Source organism: Salarias fasciatus, unplaced genomic scaffold, assembly GCF_902148845.1.
Source record: "Salarias fasciatus unplaced genomic scaffold, fSalaFa1.1, whole genome shotgun sequence".
Classification (NCBI taxonomy): domain Eukaryota; kingdom Metazoa; phylum Chordata; class Actinopteri; order Blenniiformes; family Blenniidae; genus Salarias; species Salarias fasciatus.
The window spans coordinates 325,217-342,500 of NW_021941383.1; the positions used below are offsets into that span (position 1 = coordinate 325,217).

The following is a 17,284-nucleotide window of genomic DNA, read 5'->3' on the forward strand; positions in this document are numbered from 1 at the left end:
GGAAACAAATCAGCAAAAACTTTCTTCACGTCTTCTTTGTTTATGGAACCAATGAGGCCCTGAAAACACACACACACACACACACACACACACACACACACACACACACACACACACACACACACACACACATCAGGACGAGGAGGGGAGGTCCTGGTCCTGGTCCTGGTCCTGGTTCCAGTCCTCTGGACCCACTGACCTCGTCATACAGGTCAAACTTGCTGCGAGCCTGAGAGATCTGTCTCTGAGAGACGTCCTGGGGACAGACAGAGACATGTTGAGGACAGACAGAGACATGTTGAGGACAGACAGAGACATGTTGAGGTAAGACAGAGACATGTTGAGGACAGACAGAGACATGTTGAGGTAAGACAGAGACATGTTGAGGACAGACAGATAGAGACATGTTGAGGAAAGACAGACAGAGACATGTTGAGGACAGACAGACAGAGACATGTTGAGGACAGACAGAGACATGTTGAGGTAAGACAGAGACATGTTGAGGACAGACAGACAGAGACATGTTGAGGAAAGACAGACAGAGACATGTTGAGGACAGACAGACAGAGACATGTTCAGGACAGACAGAGACATGTTGAGGACAGACAGAGACATGTTGAGGACAGACAGACAGAGACATGTTCAGGACAGACAGAGACATGTTGAGGACAGACAGAGACATGTTGAGGACAGACAGGGACATGTTGAGGTAAGACAGAGACATGTTGAGGACAGACAGAGACATGTTGAGGTAAGACAGAGACATGTTGAGGACAGACAGACAGAGACATGTTGAGGAAAGACAGACAGAGACATGTTGAGGAAAGACAGACAGAGACATGTTGAGGACAGACAGACAGAGACATGTTCAGGACAGAGACATGTTGAGGACAGACAGACAGAGACATGTTGAGGAAAGACAGACAGAGACATGTTGAGGACAGACAGAGACATGTTGAGGTAAGACAGAGACATGTTGAGGACAGACAGACAGAGACATGTTGAGGACAGACAGGGACATGTTGAGGTAAGACAGAGACATGTTGAGGACAGACAGAGACATGTTGAGGTAAGACAGAGACATGTTGAGGACAGACAGACAGAGACATGTTGAGGAAAGACAGACAGAGACATGTTGAGGAAAGACAGACAGAGACATGTTGAGGACAGACAGACAGAGACATGTTCAGGACAGAGACATGTTGAGGACAGACAGACAGAGACATGTTGAGGAAAGACAGACAGAGACATGTTGAGGAAAGACAGACAGAGACATGTTGAGGTAAGACAGAGACATGTTGAGGACAGACAGACAGAGACATGTTGAGGACAGAGACATGTTGAGGACAGACAGACCTGTGGGACGGTTCCTTTGTTGCTGTCCTGTTCAAACAGAAGGAAACAATGTATTTCACTGATCAAACCAGAACCAGAACCACTAGAACCAGAACCACTAGAACCAGAACCCCCACAACCCTCAGAACCACTAGAACCAGAACCCCCAGAACCAACAGAACCCCCAGAACCACCAGTACCCCAGAACCCCCGGACCCCGGCTCCCGGCCCCCCTCAGAGCTGTCCGGCCCGGTGGAGCGTCGCTGGGTTCTTCACTGGAAACCAGTTTTGGGTCCCTCTGGACGGGGACACCAGAGGCGCCTCTGCAGCGTTAGTGGCGTCTGGCGACACGGCTGAAGGCGCGACGGCGCCGCCTGATGGTGGATACGTGAACACACAGGGGTCGGAGGTCAGGTGTGTTTCCATCCCTGAGCCTACAGCCGCGGCCCGTCTGCCGCTGACGGCGTCTCGGAGGACGGGTCGCAGACGGAGGACACTTCGTTTCTCCGGAGTCAGAGGAGCTCAGGAGACGGCGAGGCCGCTCCTTCACCCCAGGCCAGGGGGGGGCGCCGTGGCGAGCCCGCCGAGCCGCGGCAGCGCCAGTTAGCATGGACGCCAGCGCGTGGTCAGAGCAGCCTTCTGAGAGCCGCGATGGGAAACATGGAACTGGAGGATCTGACCCAGAAGGGCTGGTGTTCTGTCCTCAGAACGAGTCCCGGGCCAGACGGGGGAACCTGTGTTTGACCAAGCAGAACCAACAGGACTCCATTCAAACACCGTCTTCCTGTCCTGCTCCACTCCAGGGCCGTCACGGCTCCAGTCTTTTTCCAAGTCGACTTATCCGCCAATAACGGTGTTTTCACACCGGAAGTCCGGACCGCGGTCCGCACTACAGCGTGTCTGTTGGACCGTCTACATTTGGTTCCGTCTCTTCTGGTTTCACTGCTACCAACGCAAACGGGCCGACGGACCTGACGCCACGAAACCACGTGGAGTCGTCATCCGCTGCGCGCTGCGTTCACACCGATCGGTCGTGTTCCGGCCGGGCGTCCGACGTCCACCTGCTGCAAAACGCGGTCTTGAAACGTAAACGAGGCGGTTTCCCCACCATCCCATCGTTGTTTATTCTGTATCACCGTCAGCGACAGCTTCAACAGATTCACCGAAGTCTGATCCGGCGTCGTCTCATGACTTTTATGGTCAGGCCGCACTCTGACCGCCGTCGACAGGAAAGGAGACGAAACGCAATCCTGCGAGCCACCGACTCCGGAGAAAAGGTATGTGCTATAAAACTTACGAAAAGATAAGCTTTCAATTGTGAGGTGTGACTTTAACTACAACACAATTTCCCGTTCTTGAAAAATCTGTATTCAACACAGTAACGACCTCTTCTCGTCTTCCCCTCACAGGAAGCGGCCATCGCCGTCCGGCGGCTGCTTCCTGTCTGTCCGGTGAGACGAGCTGCAGTGTCGGGTTACTGAAGAAGCGCCGAGTCACGACACCGGCGGGTTTCCGAGTCGTTCCACACCTCAGCCACATCTGGTTGTGACATTTTTCAGAAAATCCAACACATATTTTCAGGAATATTTTGATTTGTTCTACTTCACCACAACATATACGAACATAACTGATGGCGGCTGTAATAAAACTACAGACGTATCATATATTTCTAGTTGTTTCAGTCACGAAAAATGACAAACATGTTTTGGTTTTTGTCCTTTCTGCCTGGGACACGAATAGTTGGAGAATCTCCCAAATATATATAATCAGTGCTGTCATGCGATCAAAAAAAATTAATCTAATTAATTACAGGATTGGTAATTAATTGATCTAATTAATCACATGTTAATCTCATATCTGCTTTTGGTCCCCAAGTGAAGAATTCAAATTCTGGGACGTTACAGAATCGTAGAGCAGGACTCATCAGATGAAAACACCGAGAAGAAAAGATTTGAAATCCACATTTTTGTTGTTGACGACTGAAGCTCAGTGGGACGTCTCGTCCAGGATAAACTCTGTCTCCACCAGGACGCCGAGGCTGCGCTCACACTGCAGCGCCCAACGCTCAACTCCCACTGCTTTTTGTGAAATCCGATTTTTTTGCGAGTTCGTTCACATTTACATTAAAATGCGACTTGTATGTGATCTCCCGTCTGAACGGAATCCCACCCAGAAGTGTCCCGCATGGACAGAAGAGGACAGAGGACGTCTCGCAGCGGCGCTGCAGCGTCTGCTGAACTCACAAACAGAATCTGCAGCTTTTCAAGCGTCGATGATTCACTGAAGAACTGATCAAACAGCATTCTTACAAACACTGAGCCATCGTTGGAGCGCAGCGCTGCTAATCAGCTGCGCCCAGCTCCTTCTGTGTGTGTGTGTGTGAGAGAGAGAGAGAGAGCGAGAGAGAGAGAGAGAGACAGAGAGCGAGAGAGAGAGAGCGAGAGAGAGAGAGAGAGAGAGAGAGAGAGCGAGAGAGAGAGAGAGAGAGCGTTATTATTTTTTTCCTCTCCGTTGTCCTGGCGCTGCAGAATTTAGCGAATGAGAAGGAAGAGAGCCAGGTGTTTGGCCGTGGCGTTTTGTGGGGCGGCAGCAGCAACGTCCGTCCAGAGAGACGCAGCCCGGCCGTTCAGACTGAAGCCGCATGGCAAAAGATCCGATACGCATCGGATTCAGGACCACATGTCCAAGAGGCCTGGGTCGCATTTGAAAAAATCGGATCTGTGTCGTTCAGACGGTCATGAAAAGATCCGATCCAGGTGGCACAGGGGCAGAGCAATGGGCTGTGGGTCCCTGCAGTGTGAACGTAGCCTCATGCTGCGTTCACACCGGACGCGTCGCGGGCGGCGTGAGCGGCGCTTTTCGATGCAAAGTCTATGTGGACGAGCGGCGGGGGGCGGGGCGGCGCGTCAGGAGCGTCGCTTTTCGACGACGCGCGTCCCCGGCGTCAGGAGCGTCGTGAGCGTCGCTTTTTGAGAGTTGGGAAAACTGAACTTTCGACGCGCTGCCGCTGGGCGTCAACCAATCAGAGACGATCCCTCGCTGCTACGTCACTACGAGTGATCCGGCGCCGATGCGGCCGGACGGTGCTGCTAACTTCACCACTTTCTCGCTAAATCTGGCGACTTTCCAAAGCCTCTTGGAGACTTTTTATTGTCAAAAGCGACTAGCGACAAACCTAGCAGCCTTCTCTGGTGCTGTGGAGACGGGACAGGACGTCTCGCTGCTGTCGTCCATGAGCCCCTCCCCCGTCCCAAAGCGCTCACAGCGGTCAGTCTCAGCAGCGCCCCCTGCTGCAGGCAGAGCAGAGAGGAGCAGACCAGCCAACAGCCACTTTTCCGACGACGGTCTAGCTTTATTTAACAAATAAAGCCGAGCCGCTCTGCTGATGCGATCCGCCATAGCAGGAAACAGAAATCGGCCTCCAGCGCGCCGCGAGCGTCGTGACCACCTGGTGTCAGCGTCGTGCTTGAAGCGTCACAAGCGTCAGCTTCGAGGCGTCCCGAGCGTCAGCGACGCGTCCGCTGTGAACGCACCATTAGACGACACTTTCAGTGTGTTTCATTAAAGCTGCATGAAGGAGTTCACACGTTTTATGGGAAACAGCGCCCCTTGCAGGCCTTGGGCGTAATGCATCCAGAGCTGACTCGACAGGACACGAGGCAGCGCGGCGCAGTGCCAGCCGAGCTGCGTGGGCGGGCTTTATGGAGGCGAGCAACAAATCCTGAGCTCCCATCCATCTCTGGCCCGTTCGGCGTGGGACTGTGGATTCACTCACAGGTTGTTGCTGCTATCAGTGACAATCTGAAGCCACAATAGCTACACACACCTAAAGATGCAGAATGTGTGGAAACAGCTTCGTGTTTCCAGGCGCTTCATGACAGATGGGGTCTCCACAGGGTGCAGGAGCAGCTGATGGCACCCACATTCCCATTCTGGCACCTTCTCACAACCCAGCTGATCACTACAACCACAAAGGCTTCTGTTCTGTGGTCCTACAGGGGGCTGTGGACCACAACATGGAGTTCTGGGATGTCGGCGTCGGCTGGCCTGGGAGGGCTCATGATGCCCGCCTTCTCTCAAACTCATCCCTGTATGAGAGGACAGAACGCCACGCTTCTGCCAGGTGAGCAGGAAACCATCCCAGATGTCGATGTGCCTCTTGTCATTCTGGGAGACGCCGCATATCCACCGCTGCCCTGGTTCATGAAGCCGTACCGAGGAGTGGAGCTTTGACGTTTGAAGGACGTTGGAGACGCCTTCTAAAAAGACGTGGCTGACGTCTTCTCTGTCAGTGACATCGTCTTGGCATGCAGCATTCTTCATAACTTCTGTCAAAGTCATAATGAGGAGCACATCTGCAGTGACCATGATGCACATGATCACAGGCCGGACCCTGCAGGCGGCGGCACCAGCGGCAGTGCTAGCCGCGGCGGCGGCACCAGCGGCAGTGCTAGCCGCGGCGGCGGCACCAGCGGCAGTGCTAGCCGCGGCGGCGGCACTAGCGGCCAGGTCGCTCTCATGCCGACCTTCTCACTCCTGGTCCAACAGAACGTAAATGAAACTTAACATAAAAAGACCAGAAAAACGGCATCAACACCTAGAAAAACAATTACTGAACACATCTAGAACAAAACGAAGTACATTTTAAAACAATTAAACACAAAATACGGCATGAAACAGCCCGAACAATCCCGTCCCATGATGCCTTGCAGCACCAAACACACAGTATAACAGTATGGCGGCCCTCAGCGGCGCCTGCCGCCGCCACAATAGATTGAAAATGTACGAGCTTCATTTTTTATAGACAGCCTGTCATAAAGGAGCAGGGAGACGGTCTGCAGCAGGAAAAGCTTCTGGAGGATGTGGATCAGCCGAGCCCACACATGGAGGATGGGAGAAACGGCGTGCGGCGGTGGAGCAACGACGCCAACAAGACGCCAGCGTCAGCTGTCCTCCTGACATGTAACCCGGAATAGACGGAGGCTCCAGTGGCTTTGAAATCTAACTGCACAACACAAAGTTCAATGAAAGCTTCAGGCGGCGGCGGCGAGACGCCGCCATGCTGTCCGCATCACGATTGGAAAAAAAAGCTTGTTGTCTTAATGAAATGAAAAACAAAATGATCAAAACCCAGTGCTGTCCAAACTGTAACCCAGTACTGGTCTTGCTGGCCGGGTCCACAGAACATTCCTGAGACCACAGTCCTCAGCGAGGAGCAAATGGAAATTTAAAACCAGAACCGCAAACAGACACCAATCAGAAACCAACTTCAACTCGCAAAAACAAAAAAGAAACAACAACAAAGAACAGACCTCGCCAGCTTCTGAAGAGAAAGGAGAGAAAGGGAAAAATCATGAATCTTCATTGCAGTGGTATTGTGGGATGACAGTCAGTGCAGTGACCCTGTGACCTCTGGCTCGTCTTCCTCACACTCCTGGGCTGCGCTTCACGTTTTCCTGGAGAGTCGACGTTTCTGTTAATGCCCTGCTTCACGCTAGAGGTCGGCCGATTCATCGGTTTGGCCGATCGATCGGCCGATAGGACGTTTCACAAACTATCGGAATTAACGGCAGATGACCCGATAGCGGCCGGTGGCAGCGTGAACTGCTCCTTCCCTCGCCTGCTGCTCCCTGTGTCTGATCACAGGGGGGGGGGGGGGGGGGGGGGGGGGAGAGAGAGAGACACAGAGCGTGAGCAGCAGCGGCAGCAGAGAGAGAGAGGGACGTGGAGACACCATTAGCATCACTAAGTGTATTAAAACCTTCACAAGCTGAAAGTCAACATCTTCACCTCCTCTGTGGAGGAAATCAGCTCCAGCTGTTCAACAAGCACAACGTGCATCATGTTAGCATAACAGCCACGTTTTACACAACCACACTGCTTGTTCAGCTAACAGCTAGCAGCTCGGTGAAAACACGCTGAAAGAAAGCTCTCTGTGAAGGCAGCTCAGCTTAGTTTGCCATGAATCTTAAAATTTGGCAATTTTAGCCGCTGTTTGAGACAAACCAGCCCCCCAATCCCCCCCCCCCCTCGATTTCCCCCGCAGATATTCTGGAGGTTCTAGTGACTTTGCTGTTGGAAACTTTCCGGTTCCTGCTGTGGGTCAGACAGGCTGTGTTTGGAAATGAATTCAGAATTTGTTCTTTCAAAACATTTAGCTGAATTAAAAAACAAACCGTTCTTCCGTAGCGATAAAGAACAGCTGTTCAGAGTGTATGAGACAGAAGTTCAGGATAAAGGCTGCAGCTTATGGGAGGATGAGAAATCAGTTCAGATCCCTTCAGTCCAGATGCCTGGTTTAACCAGTGTTATTATTTTTGATGGCGTACAGTAGCATCACTCACTAAATGTGACCCCCCCCCCCCCCCCCCCCCCCCCCCCCCCACATTAAAGTCTAACAAAATGATCCATGTCAGTTTTAATAGATACTGAATACACATAAGTTTCAATTACATATATTGATTTTTATGTTTTCTTTGCAATTTCATACATTTGGATAATGTTCAGTAGTGCTAATAAAGTCAGAGTGTTCATTTCCAACAGTGTTGAATTTTTCCTGGGGGGCTATCGGCCAATTAATCGGCTGTCGGCTTTTTCCTGCTCCAAACTATCGTTATTATATCGGCCTTTAAAAATCCACTCTCGGTCCACCTCTGGTCTGGCGTCCCACTGCTGTTTCCTTTCTCTCCGCTCGTCAGACGAAGGCGTCCGTCTTGTCGGTTCCGCCGTGGCGAGCCCCTCAGGGCGGCGTTGCTAACGCCAGCGAGGGTTTAACGGGCCTGGAGCCCTGGAGCGCCGTCTGAGCGCCGTGGAGCAGGTCTGGCCTCTCAGATGCAGTCGGGTCGATCCGCAGAACCTGCAGGCGCTGTTTTCAGGACAGACCCGGGGGGGGGGGGCAATCACCGCCAGGTCTCTGGGGGGGGGGGGGGGGACCAGCCAATCACCGCCAGGTCTCTGGGGGGGGGGGCCCGGCCAATCACTGCCAGGTCTCTGGGGGGGGGGGGGCCCGGCCAATCACTGCCAGGTCTCTGGGGGGGGGGGGGGGCCGGCCAATCACAGCCAGGTCCCTGCTTCCCCCCACAGGGTCTGAGGACGCTCCCTGGCTAACAGCTGCTCAGCTCCACGCTGTTCTTGACGGTATTTTCTGAGCTTGTTGAAACGTTTTCAGACCGAGTCGTTCTGGAGACGCTCAGGTGAAGGAATGCTGCCACACACCACACCAGGCTGAGCACCAGAACCAGAACCAGAACCACCAGAACCACCAGGCCCAACAGCACCAGAACCACCAGAACCACCAGGCCCAACAGCACCAGAACACCAGAACCACCAGAACCACCAGAACCACCAGGCCCAACAGCACCAGAACACCAGAACCACCAGAACCACCAGGCCCAACAGCACCAGAACCACCAGGCCCAACAGCACCAGAACCACCAGAACCACCAGGCCCAACAGCACCAGAACCACCAGAACACCAGAACCAACACAAGCAACAGGACAAGCAGGTCCAACAGAACCAACAGGTCCAATAGGACCATCAAGACTAGAAAGACCATCTGGACCATCTGGACCATCGGGACCATCGGGACCACAGACCTGCCAACCTTGGTGAATTTGAGTACTCACTCACTCACTCACTCACTCACTCACTCACACACTCTCACACACACACACACACACACACACACACAAAATAAGGTGCCGACGCTGTAGTTCAGCAGACTTATTCTCCGCCTCTCTATCATGATTGGCTGAAACGGCTCCACTGCTGCTGCTGCTGCCCCCTGCTGGCAGACATGAGTACTGCTGCCCCCTGCTGGCAGACATGAGTACTGCTGCCCCCTGCAGGCAGACATGAGTACTGCTGCCCCCTGCTGACAGACATGAGTACTGCTGCCCCCTGCTGACAGACATGAGTACTGCTGCCCCCTGCTGGCAGACATGAGTACTGCTGCCCCCTGCTGACAGACATGAGTACTGCTGCCCCCTGCTGACAGACATGAGTACTGCTGCCCCCTGCTGACAGACATGAGTACTGCTGCCCCCTGCTGGCAGACATGAGTACTGCTGCCCCCTGCTGGCAGACATGAGTACTGCTGCCCCCTGCAGACAGACATGAGTACTGCTGCCCCCTGCTGACAGACATGAGTACTGCTGCCCCCTGCAGACAGACATGAGTACTGCTGCCCCCTGCTGGCAGACATGAGTACTGCTGCCCCCTGCTGGCAGACATGAGTACTGCTGCCCCCTGCAGACAGACATGAGTACTGCTGCCCCCTGCTGGCAGACATGAGTACTGCTGCCCCCTGCAGGCAGACATGAGTACTGCTGCCCCCTGCTGACAGACATGAGTACTGCTGCCCCCTGCTGACAGACATGAGTACTGCTGCCCCTGCTGGCAGACATGAGTACTGCTGCCCCCTGCAGACAGACATGAGTACTGCTGCCCCCTGCTGACAGACATGAGTACTGCTGCCCCCTGCTGACAGACATGAGTACTGCTGCCCCCTGCTGGCAGACATGAGTACTGCTGCCCCCTGCTGGCAGACATGAGTACTGCTGCCCCCTGCAGACAGACATGAGTACTGCTGCCCCCTGCTGACAGACATGAGTACTGCTGCCCCCTGCAGACAGACATGAGTACTGCTGCCCCCTGCTGGCAGACATGAGTACTGCTGCCCCCTGCTGGCAGACATGAGTACTGCTGCCCCCTGCTGGCAGACATGAGTACTGCTGCCCCCTGCAGGCAGACATGAGTACTGCTGCCCCCTGCTGGCAGACATGAGTACTGCTGCCCCCTGCAGGCAGACATGAGTACTGCTGCCCCCTGCAGGCAGACATGAGTACTGCTGCCCCCTGCAGACAGACATGAGTACTGCTGCCCCCTGCAGACAGACATGAGTACTGCTGCCCCCTGCTGGCAGACATGAGTACTGCTGCCCCCTGCAGGCAGACATGAGTACTGCTGCCCCCTGCTGGCAGACATGAGTACTGCTGCCCCCTGCAGGCAGACATGAGTACTGCTGCCCCCTGCAGGCAGACATGAGTACTGCTGCCCCCTGCAGACAGACATGAGTACTGCTGCCCCCTGCAGGCAGACATGAGTACTGCTGCCCCCTGCAGGCAGACATGAGTACTGCTGCCCCCTGCAGACAGACATGAGTACTGCTGCCCCCTGCAGACAGACATGAGTACTGCTGCCCCCTGCTGGCAGACATGAGTACTGCTGCCCCCTGCAGACAGACATGAGTACTGCTGCCCCCTGCAGACAGACATGAGTACTGCTGCCCCCCTGCAGGCAGACATGAGTACTGCTGCCCCCTGCTGGCAGACATGAGTACTGCTGCCCCCTGCTGGCAGACATGAGTACTGCTGCCCCCTGCTGGCAGACATGAGTACTGCTGCCCCCTGCTGGCAGACATGAGTACTGCTGCCCCCTGCTGGCAGACATGAGTACTGCTGCCCCCTGCAGGCAGACATGAGTACTGCTGCCCCCTGCTGGCAGACATGAGTACTGCTGCCCCCTGCTGGCAGACATGAGTACTGCTGCCCCCTGCTGGCAGACATGAGTACTGCTGCCCCCTGCAGGCAGACATGAGTACTGCTGCCCCCTGCTGGCAGACATGAGTACTGCTGCCCCCTGCTGGCAGACATGAGTACTGCTGCCCCCTGCAGACAGACATGAGTACTGCTGCCCCCTGCTGGCACACAGGCGTGTGCAGCTTTCTGCGTTGTTTAACGAGGCGGAGCGTTCCGGCGGAATCTGGTGCCAAACTGCATCCCTGCTACTCAAGATGCGTACAGGTCAGCAGGTCCGGGACCATCAGGACCACCAGGACCCGGGTCGGGGATTCAGTATGGGGACATGGTGGGAGGATCCAGGTACTGATGGTAATAGGTGAGCCTTACCTCTTTGTCCCCTCTTGCTGGTCTGTCCCCTTCTGCTGGTCCGTCCCCTCCTGCTGGTCCGTCCCCTCCTGCTGGTCCGTCCCTGTAATGTCCCCTCCTGACCAGCTCCAGCAGCAGAGGACAGTTCTTGTTGGTCTCAGACTCAGACAGACTGAGGTCTTTGCAGACCAGGTCTCTGCTGTCCAGACCGTTCAGCTGTGGACACACAGGACACAGAGACCAGATGAGAAGACAGAGACCAGCTGGTCCCCATGGTGGACGATATGTTCACTGACTGTGGGACACTTCAGCGTCAGGCTCACTCACTGCATTGATCTCAGGCTGGAAGACGGAGAGAGTGAAGTCCAGACTGAAGACCCGGAGGAAGTCCAGGACCAGACTGGCAACGAGGCGGCCTGACACACACACACACACACACACACACACACACACACACACACACACACACACACACACACACACAGGTGTGAGTCATCAGGCGGACCAGCAGCAGGTGGAGGACAGACTCACCGTCCCGACTGCTGAGACTCTTCCTCAGGTTTTCATTGATCAGAGGCGTTTTGCTCTGAAATCACACACACACACACACACACACACACACACACACACAAACACACACACACAAACACACACACATCATTTGCAGAAGATGATTTGTCAGAAGTGAGCTGAGCCTCCATCCTACCTGCAGACGGTCCTGCTCCTCCATCGCCAGGAACACTGCTGCCCTCATCTCTGCCTGCAGGCGCACACACACACACACACACACACACACACACACACCCCTTGGGTTTATTCTTGCTCATGTTGATCTGCTGGGTTTCTCTGTAAAATGATGGTGATGAAGACAGAACCTTATTGACCCCGTAGGAGAAACTCAGGAGACCAGGCAGCAGAAAAAAACAGACATTCAACAAAAACACACAAGAAAAATAAATGAATGAATAGGTAAAGATAAAAAGATACGACGAATCCAGACATTAAAAGTACTTGTACACAGTAATAAATAGAAGTAAAAGTGCCAAAGAAAGAGCACAGAGAGCAGGCTGAGCGGCGCCATGCAGGCTGAGCGGCGCCGTGCTGGCTGAGCGGCGCCGTGCTGGCTGAGCGGCGCCGTGCTGGCTGAGCGGCGCCGCGGCAGCAGGCCAGCGGTCTGCTGAACCTCCTGCTGTGAGCCGACCGGAGCTGCTGCTCCGTCTGCTGCTCCGGCCTGAAACCACAGCATGACTGCAGTGACTCAGAACGCAGGGCGTTAAAGACCTCGTCCTTTGCTCCAACGCAGCAGCCACACCGTCCTCGGTCCTCCCATCACAGAGGCGCCTTCACCAACCAGCCGGTCGAGCCGGCCTCCATCGCCCTCGCTCGTGTCGCCACCCCAGAAGACGGCACTTGCTACAACAGACTGATGGAAGGTGTACAGCTCATCGCTGTCAACCTCAAACGGCTTGAGCCTTCTCAGGGAAAACGGTCTGCTGAGGCCCTGTCTGTGCAGGGCCGAGCCTGTATCGACCAGTCCAGGGTAGGATCAAGGTGCAGACCCGGGTCTTTATAGGTCTGGACCACTTCGATGTTCTCCCCACTGATGACAGCTGGTTGTGAAGGGTCTTCTGCGAAAGTCAATAATGAAAGTGTCTGGAACCGACCATGTTGTGATTGGCACTTCATAAATAAAGCTGAATTGAATTGAATTGAATTCAGACACTAAACAGTAAGAGACGGCCAGGGGGCGGGCCTGGAAAACCACGAGGGGTGTGGCCGATGAGTCCAGGCCCCGCCCACTGTCATGGCGGCCAGCCGCTGCTAACGTCAGCTTCCTAAAGTAGCGTCTGAGACGTGGACGAGAGTCTGTCCACATCTGGGAGACGGAGACGAGGCGTCCCCCAAAGCTCAGCAAAGTAAAGTAAAGTGTAAAACAGACCAGAGTCACAAAGAGCCGCGCGACGACAACAGAAGAAGAAGAAGGTGAAACAAAAGGTCGGAGCTGCTCCGACACCGAGCAGAGTCTGGACCCGCCACGCGTTCTGTCAGGCCCGAACGCCTCCTGGAACACGGCGGTTCAGATGGTTCTGCAAGCCTCCGCTGAGTCCAGGGAGCTGGTCTCGGGGGAGCAGGTCTAGGGGGTCTAGGGGGAGCCGGTTCCAGAGGCGGGGCGCAGTGGACGTGAACCAGCGGTCTCCCCTGGTTTTAAAGTGAGTCCGGGGGTTCTCGGCAGGTTCTGGTCAGCGGACCTCGGGCTTCGGGCCGAGCTGTAGGGGTTGATCAGGTCTCTGATGTGGATGGGAGCCTGGCCATGTCGGGGTCAGAAGGTCAGAACCAGCACCAGAACAGGGACCAGTGGAGGGATTTTAACACAGGTGTGATGTGGGACCTCCAGGTGGCGCTGGCCAGCAGCCCGGCAGCTGAGTTCTGGACGTTCTGGAGACCAGCAGCTCTTCCTGGTGAGGCCGTGAACAGGCTGTCGCAGTCGCCCAGCGAGGAGATGAACGCATGAATGATCATTTCCAGCTCGTTTTTTGACACCATGGGTCTGAGCTTAGCGATGCTGAAGAAACAGGTCCAGCTGTCTGAGCGGTGGTCCAGAGCCACGCTGTCAAAGACCAGCCCGAGGTTCCTCAGACCGGTCTTGGTTGAGGGGCTCAGGTCACCGAGGTGCTGCTTGATGGCGGGGCTGGTCTGTCCGGGGCCAGGACGAGGCTCTCTGTTTTTCCTGGGCTTAGTTGGAGCCGCTGCTGGTTCAGGACCAGCAGGCCATCAGGAGCTGGGTTTGTGGCTTCAGAGGCCTGAAGGCCTGAACAGCTGAGGGTCGTCTGCATACAGGAGGTTCTGGACCCTGAACTGCTGGATCATCTGGCCCAGGGGAAGGACATACAGCAGGAACAGGAGGGGTCCTACAACTGAGCCCTGAGGCACACCGCCCTGCAGGCTGGCTGGCTCAGACATGATGTGATTGGCTGACACTAAAACTCCTCCCAGCCAGGTAGGAGGAGAACCACTGGATCCTGGACCTGACAGACCAATCAGGTCCTGCAGCCCGTTTATCAGGGTCTGGTGGTCCACCGTGTCGAAGGCTGAGGACAGGTCCACCAGGACCAGCACTGTCCGTCCCCCTGAGTGGCAGACATCTGGATGTCTGGACTCTTTCAGTAGAGCCGTCTCTGAGGAGTGGTGAGTACGAAACCCTGACTGAAGCGTGTCGTAGAGCTAGAGCTGGGCCATTTATTGAACTAATTCCATAAATTCGATTTTACTTTTTCAATCGATGTGAAAAAGATTAAATCTCAGCATGGAGTTTCATGTTTTCTGTCCCTCCACCATTTTGACCGGGCGACTGTAATACACACAGTGGCCACAGCAGGAGGACCGGTGCTGTAGCACAGACTACAGTCAACATTCTCTTACAAATGAGAAGAGTTCCCAGCCGGGCACAGAGAATGCTCGGTCCTTCATAGGACTGGCTTGTTGCACGGAGCGGCGAAAAATCACTTCCGGGTTCGCAGATACGACTCCAGAACTTCGGCCCGCTGGCCGTCAGGCCAGAGCGAAGCCAAACATGGCGCCGTTTTACCACGCTGTTTGCAGGACCTGCCAAAGGAGACTATTAGTGATGTTCTTCGCCTCATTCAAGCCTGATCATCAGCTCCCCGCTGCAAAAAGAGAAGGGATTCAAATTCTACGTGTCAAATTACATCGACAACTATGAAGCTAGGCGTCAACACGCTAACCGCTAGCCAGCTGCAGCCTCGTCCTGAGATATTTTTCAACGACCTATTTTCGTGACGGTACTTCTGTCCCTACCTCAAGTTGCAGTCTGTACCGTACTTGCTAATGTTGTGTTGATATTGTGTTGCCTTTCCAGTGTCCAGTGGTCGAAGTCTGTTTCACTGCAAGGTGAATGAACTGTTTCGTAGAAATTTTGTGTATTAATGAGTAAATTATTTATATATATGTTTAGCAGGGGTGGGACGAGACACAAATTTCACAAGACGAGATGTCTCGCGAGATTGAGTCCACGAGATCGAGACGACACGAGACCGTGGGGGGGGGGGGGGTTAGGGTTGGTGCTGAGGTGTGGGGGGCGGCGCGGTGCTCACATGCAGCGTCGGAGCATGGAGCGTCGGGTCGGGGCGCCCCTTGTCCGGCCACGGCGCCCTCCGCTCTACGCTGCGCCCGAGGCGGCCGCCTCGTTCCCTATTCCCATCAAACCGCGGCGCACAGACGACGCCATGACTGCATTTGCACTTCATGCCACTAGGTGCGCTGTTTGCATGTTCAACCTTATTTTACACAGACACCACAGAGGAAGAAGGGCGCCGCAGCCGTGGCAAAATGTTCATTGATGCGATGCACCGTTTTTTCAATAAAGAGAAGAACTGAACCATCGTTTCCGCACATTTCCTTCACGTCGTATCAATTAAACTGGATCACAGTAGTCTGTGGACTCAAAAGACCAAGACTCCTTGCGGACAGAACATGGCAGAACAGTATTTCATGTCCTTTTCGACCGGGTTTTTAAATATGAATATGAGCATATTCAGGGTTTTGCACGTGTTTATATGGCTGTGCGCCGTGTAATGTATCCGTCAATATTCCAGTTAATAAAGAGTTTTTGCCTTTATATCCATCCATCCATTTTCAGCCGCTTATCCGGGGCCGGGTCGCGTACTTAACGTACTTAATCTCGCGGCATTTCGATCTCGCGAGATCTCGTCTCATCCCTAATGTTTAGCGTCTGTTTAGAGTATGAGACTGGGTCAGATAGTATGTATACAGCTGTTTATTTTATGTATATTTGTCTTTTTGTTGTTGATCTGTATTTTGCACTTTGCATTTGTATAGTATGGAGAATTCTTATCTCTTGCCTGCCGGGCGCTGGCCTGTTAGTTCTGGCAGGGGGGACAGCCGATGTACACGAGCCTTTTGGCCGACTCGGGTGCATTTACATTTATTTTTTATATAAAATGTTTATTAGTGCACAGTGTCCCTCCGAAACAAACAAAGGAAAATGAATGAAATGAACTGAATGATTTCAGCTCAGTCTGTTCTGTTGAACGTGAAGCAGTTTTGAGTGTTCTGAACATCTCGATGGTTCCCATGCAAATAAACTCATATTTTTGTAAGCACAGTTGGCCGTGGACTGATCCTTGCGCTATAGCTTATGGTTTGAGGAAGATTTCTGAAGCTTTGGTGATCTGAATGGCCCGGTCCGTGCAGAGCTCCTACCGACCAGACAGACTGTCGAGTTTGTTATGAATGTAAACTACGAATATGTCGTTGTTTCATTGATTCTAACCTCACTTCAATACATTTGTTTCTGCTGTCATTTCCTATTTGTTAGAGGGAGGAGGACATACTTTTCAAACAGGTAAATTAATGTTGGAGCCTTCACAGAACAGGAATAAGGGAACATGTAGTACTTTTGCAAAGTATTTTACTAGCACAAGTAAACAAAACCTGTGTAATACAGCACCAGTAGAAAAGCATTAACATTTCAGAAAGCAGTCAGTAGTAAAGACAAGAGTGCTGTGACAGCTCACTTGTGTCAGGAGACAATCCCTGTTGAGAAACGGTCAGTAGTAATTCAAGATGTCGTGTTGAAAATGTGTTAGGAGTTCTGCACTCAAAGTTCATAAACAGTATGTCTTCTGACGGTTACTGTAAACTTCATTTACATTCATAAATGGTACAAAATGAGCTGTGGAACTGCAAACCTTTATACTGCAGCAACAAATCGTACATCAAAAACAGGAACAGCTCATCAACGGGGGGAGGTTTCTTTAAAAGAAGAAAACATATAGTTGAAATGTGGATAACATCAGAGAAATGCATGTGGTATCTCATGTTGCAACATTAAAACTTGATGCTCGCTGCATATTTAGATGAAGTTTAGAGACAATTTATTTTTGTCTCAAATTTAACAGTTGCAGCTTGTAATCAGATTCATCTGAAAATTACAGTACAGAGAATATTAAGTACTAGGGCTGCAACAACTAATTGATTAAATCGATAAAAATCGATAATTAAATTCGTTGCCAACGAATGT

General features: G+C 53.2%; 1 protein-coding gene across 1 annotated transcript in view; it reads right to left on the reverse strand.

The window, feature by feature from the left end:
- cep43 (centrosomal protein 43) overlaps window positions 1–17,284 on the reverse strand; it is a 33,321-nt gene that overhangs the window by 4,355 nt on the left and 11,682 nt on the right. The window contains exons 2-8 of the mRNA XM_030087366.1: window positions 11,930–11,983; window positions 11,755–11,809; window positions 11,551–11,639; window positions 11,245–11,439; window positions 1,357–1,383; window positions 200–256; window positions 7–59 (exon numbers count right to left, since the gene is read on the reverse strand). Coding sequence (XP_029943226.1) covers window positions 7–59; window positions 200–256; window positions 1,357–1,383; window positions 11,245–11,439; window positions 11,551–11,639; window positions 11,755–11,809; window positions 11,930–11,983 — 530 coding nt within the window. The remainder of the gene's footprint in view (window positions 1–6; window positions 60–199; window positions 257–1,356; window positions 1,384–11,244; window positions 11,440–11,550; window positions 11,640–11,754; window positions 11,810–11,929; window positions 11,984–17,284) is intronic.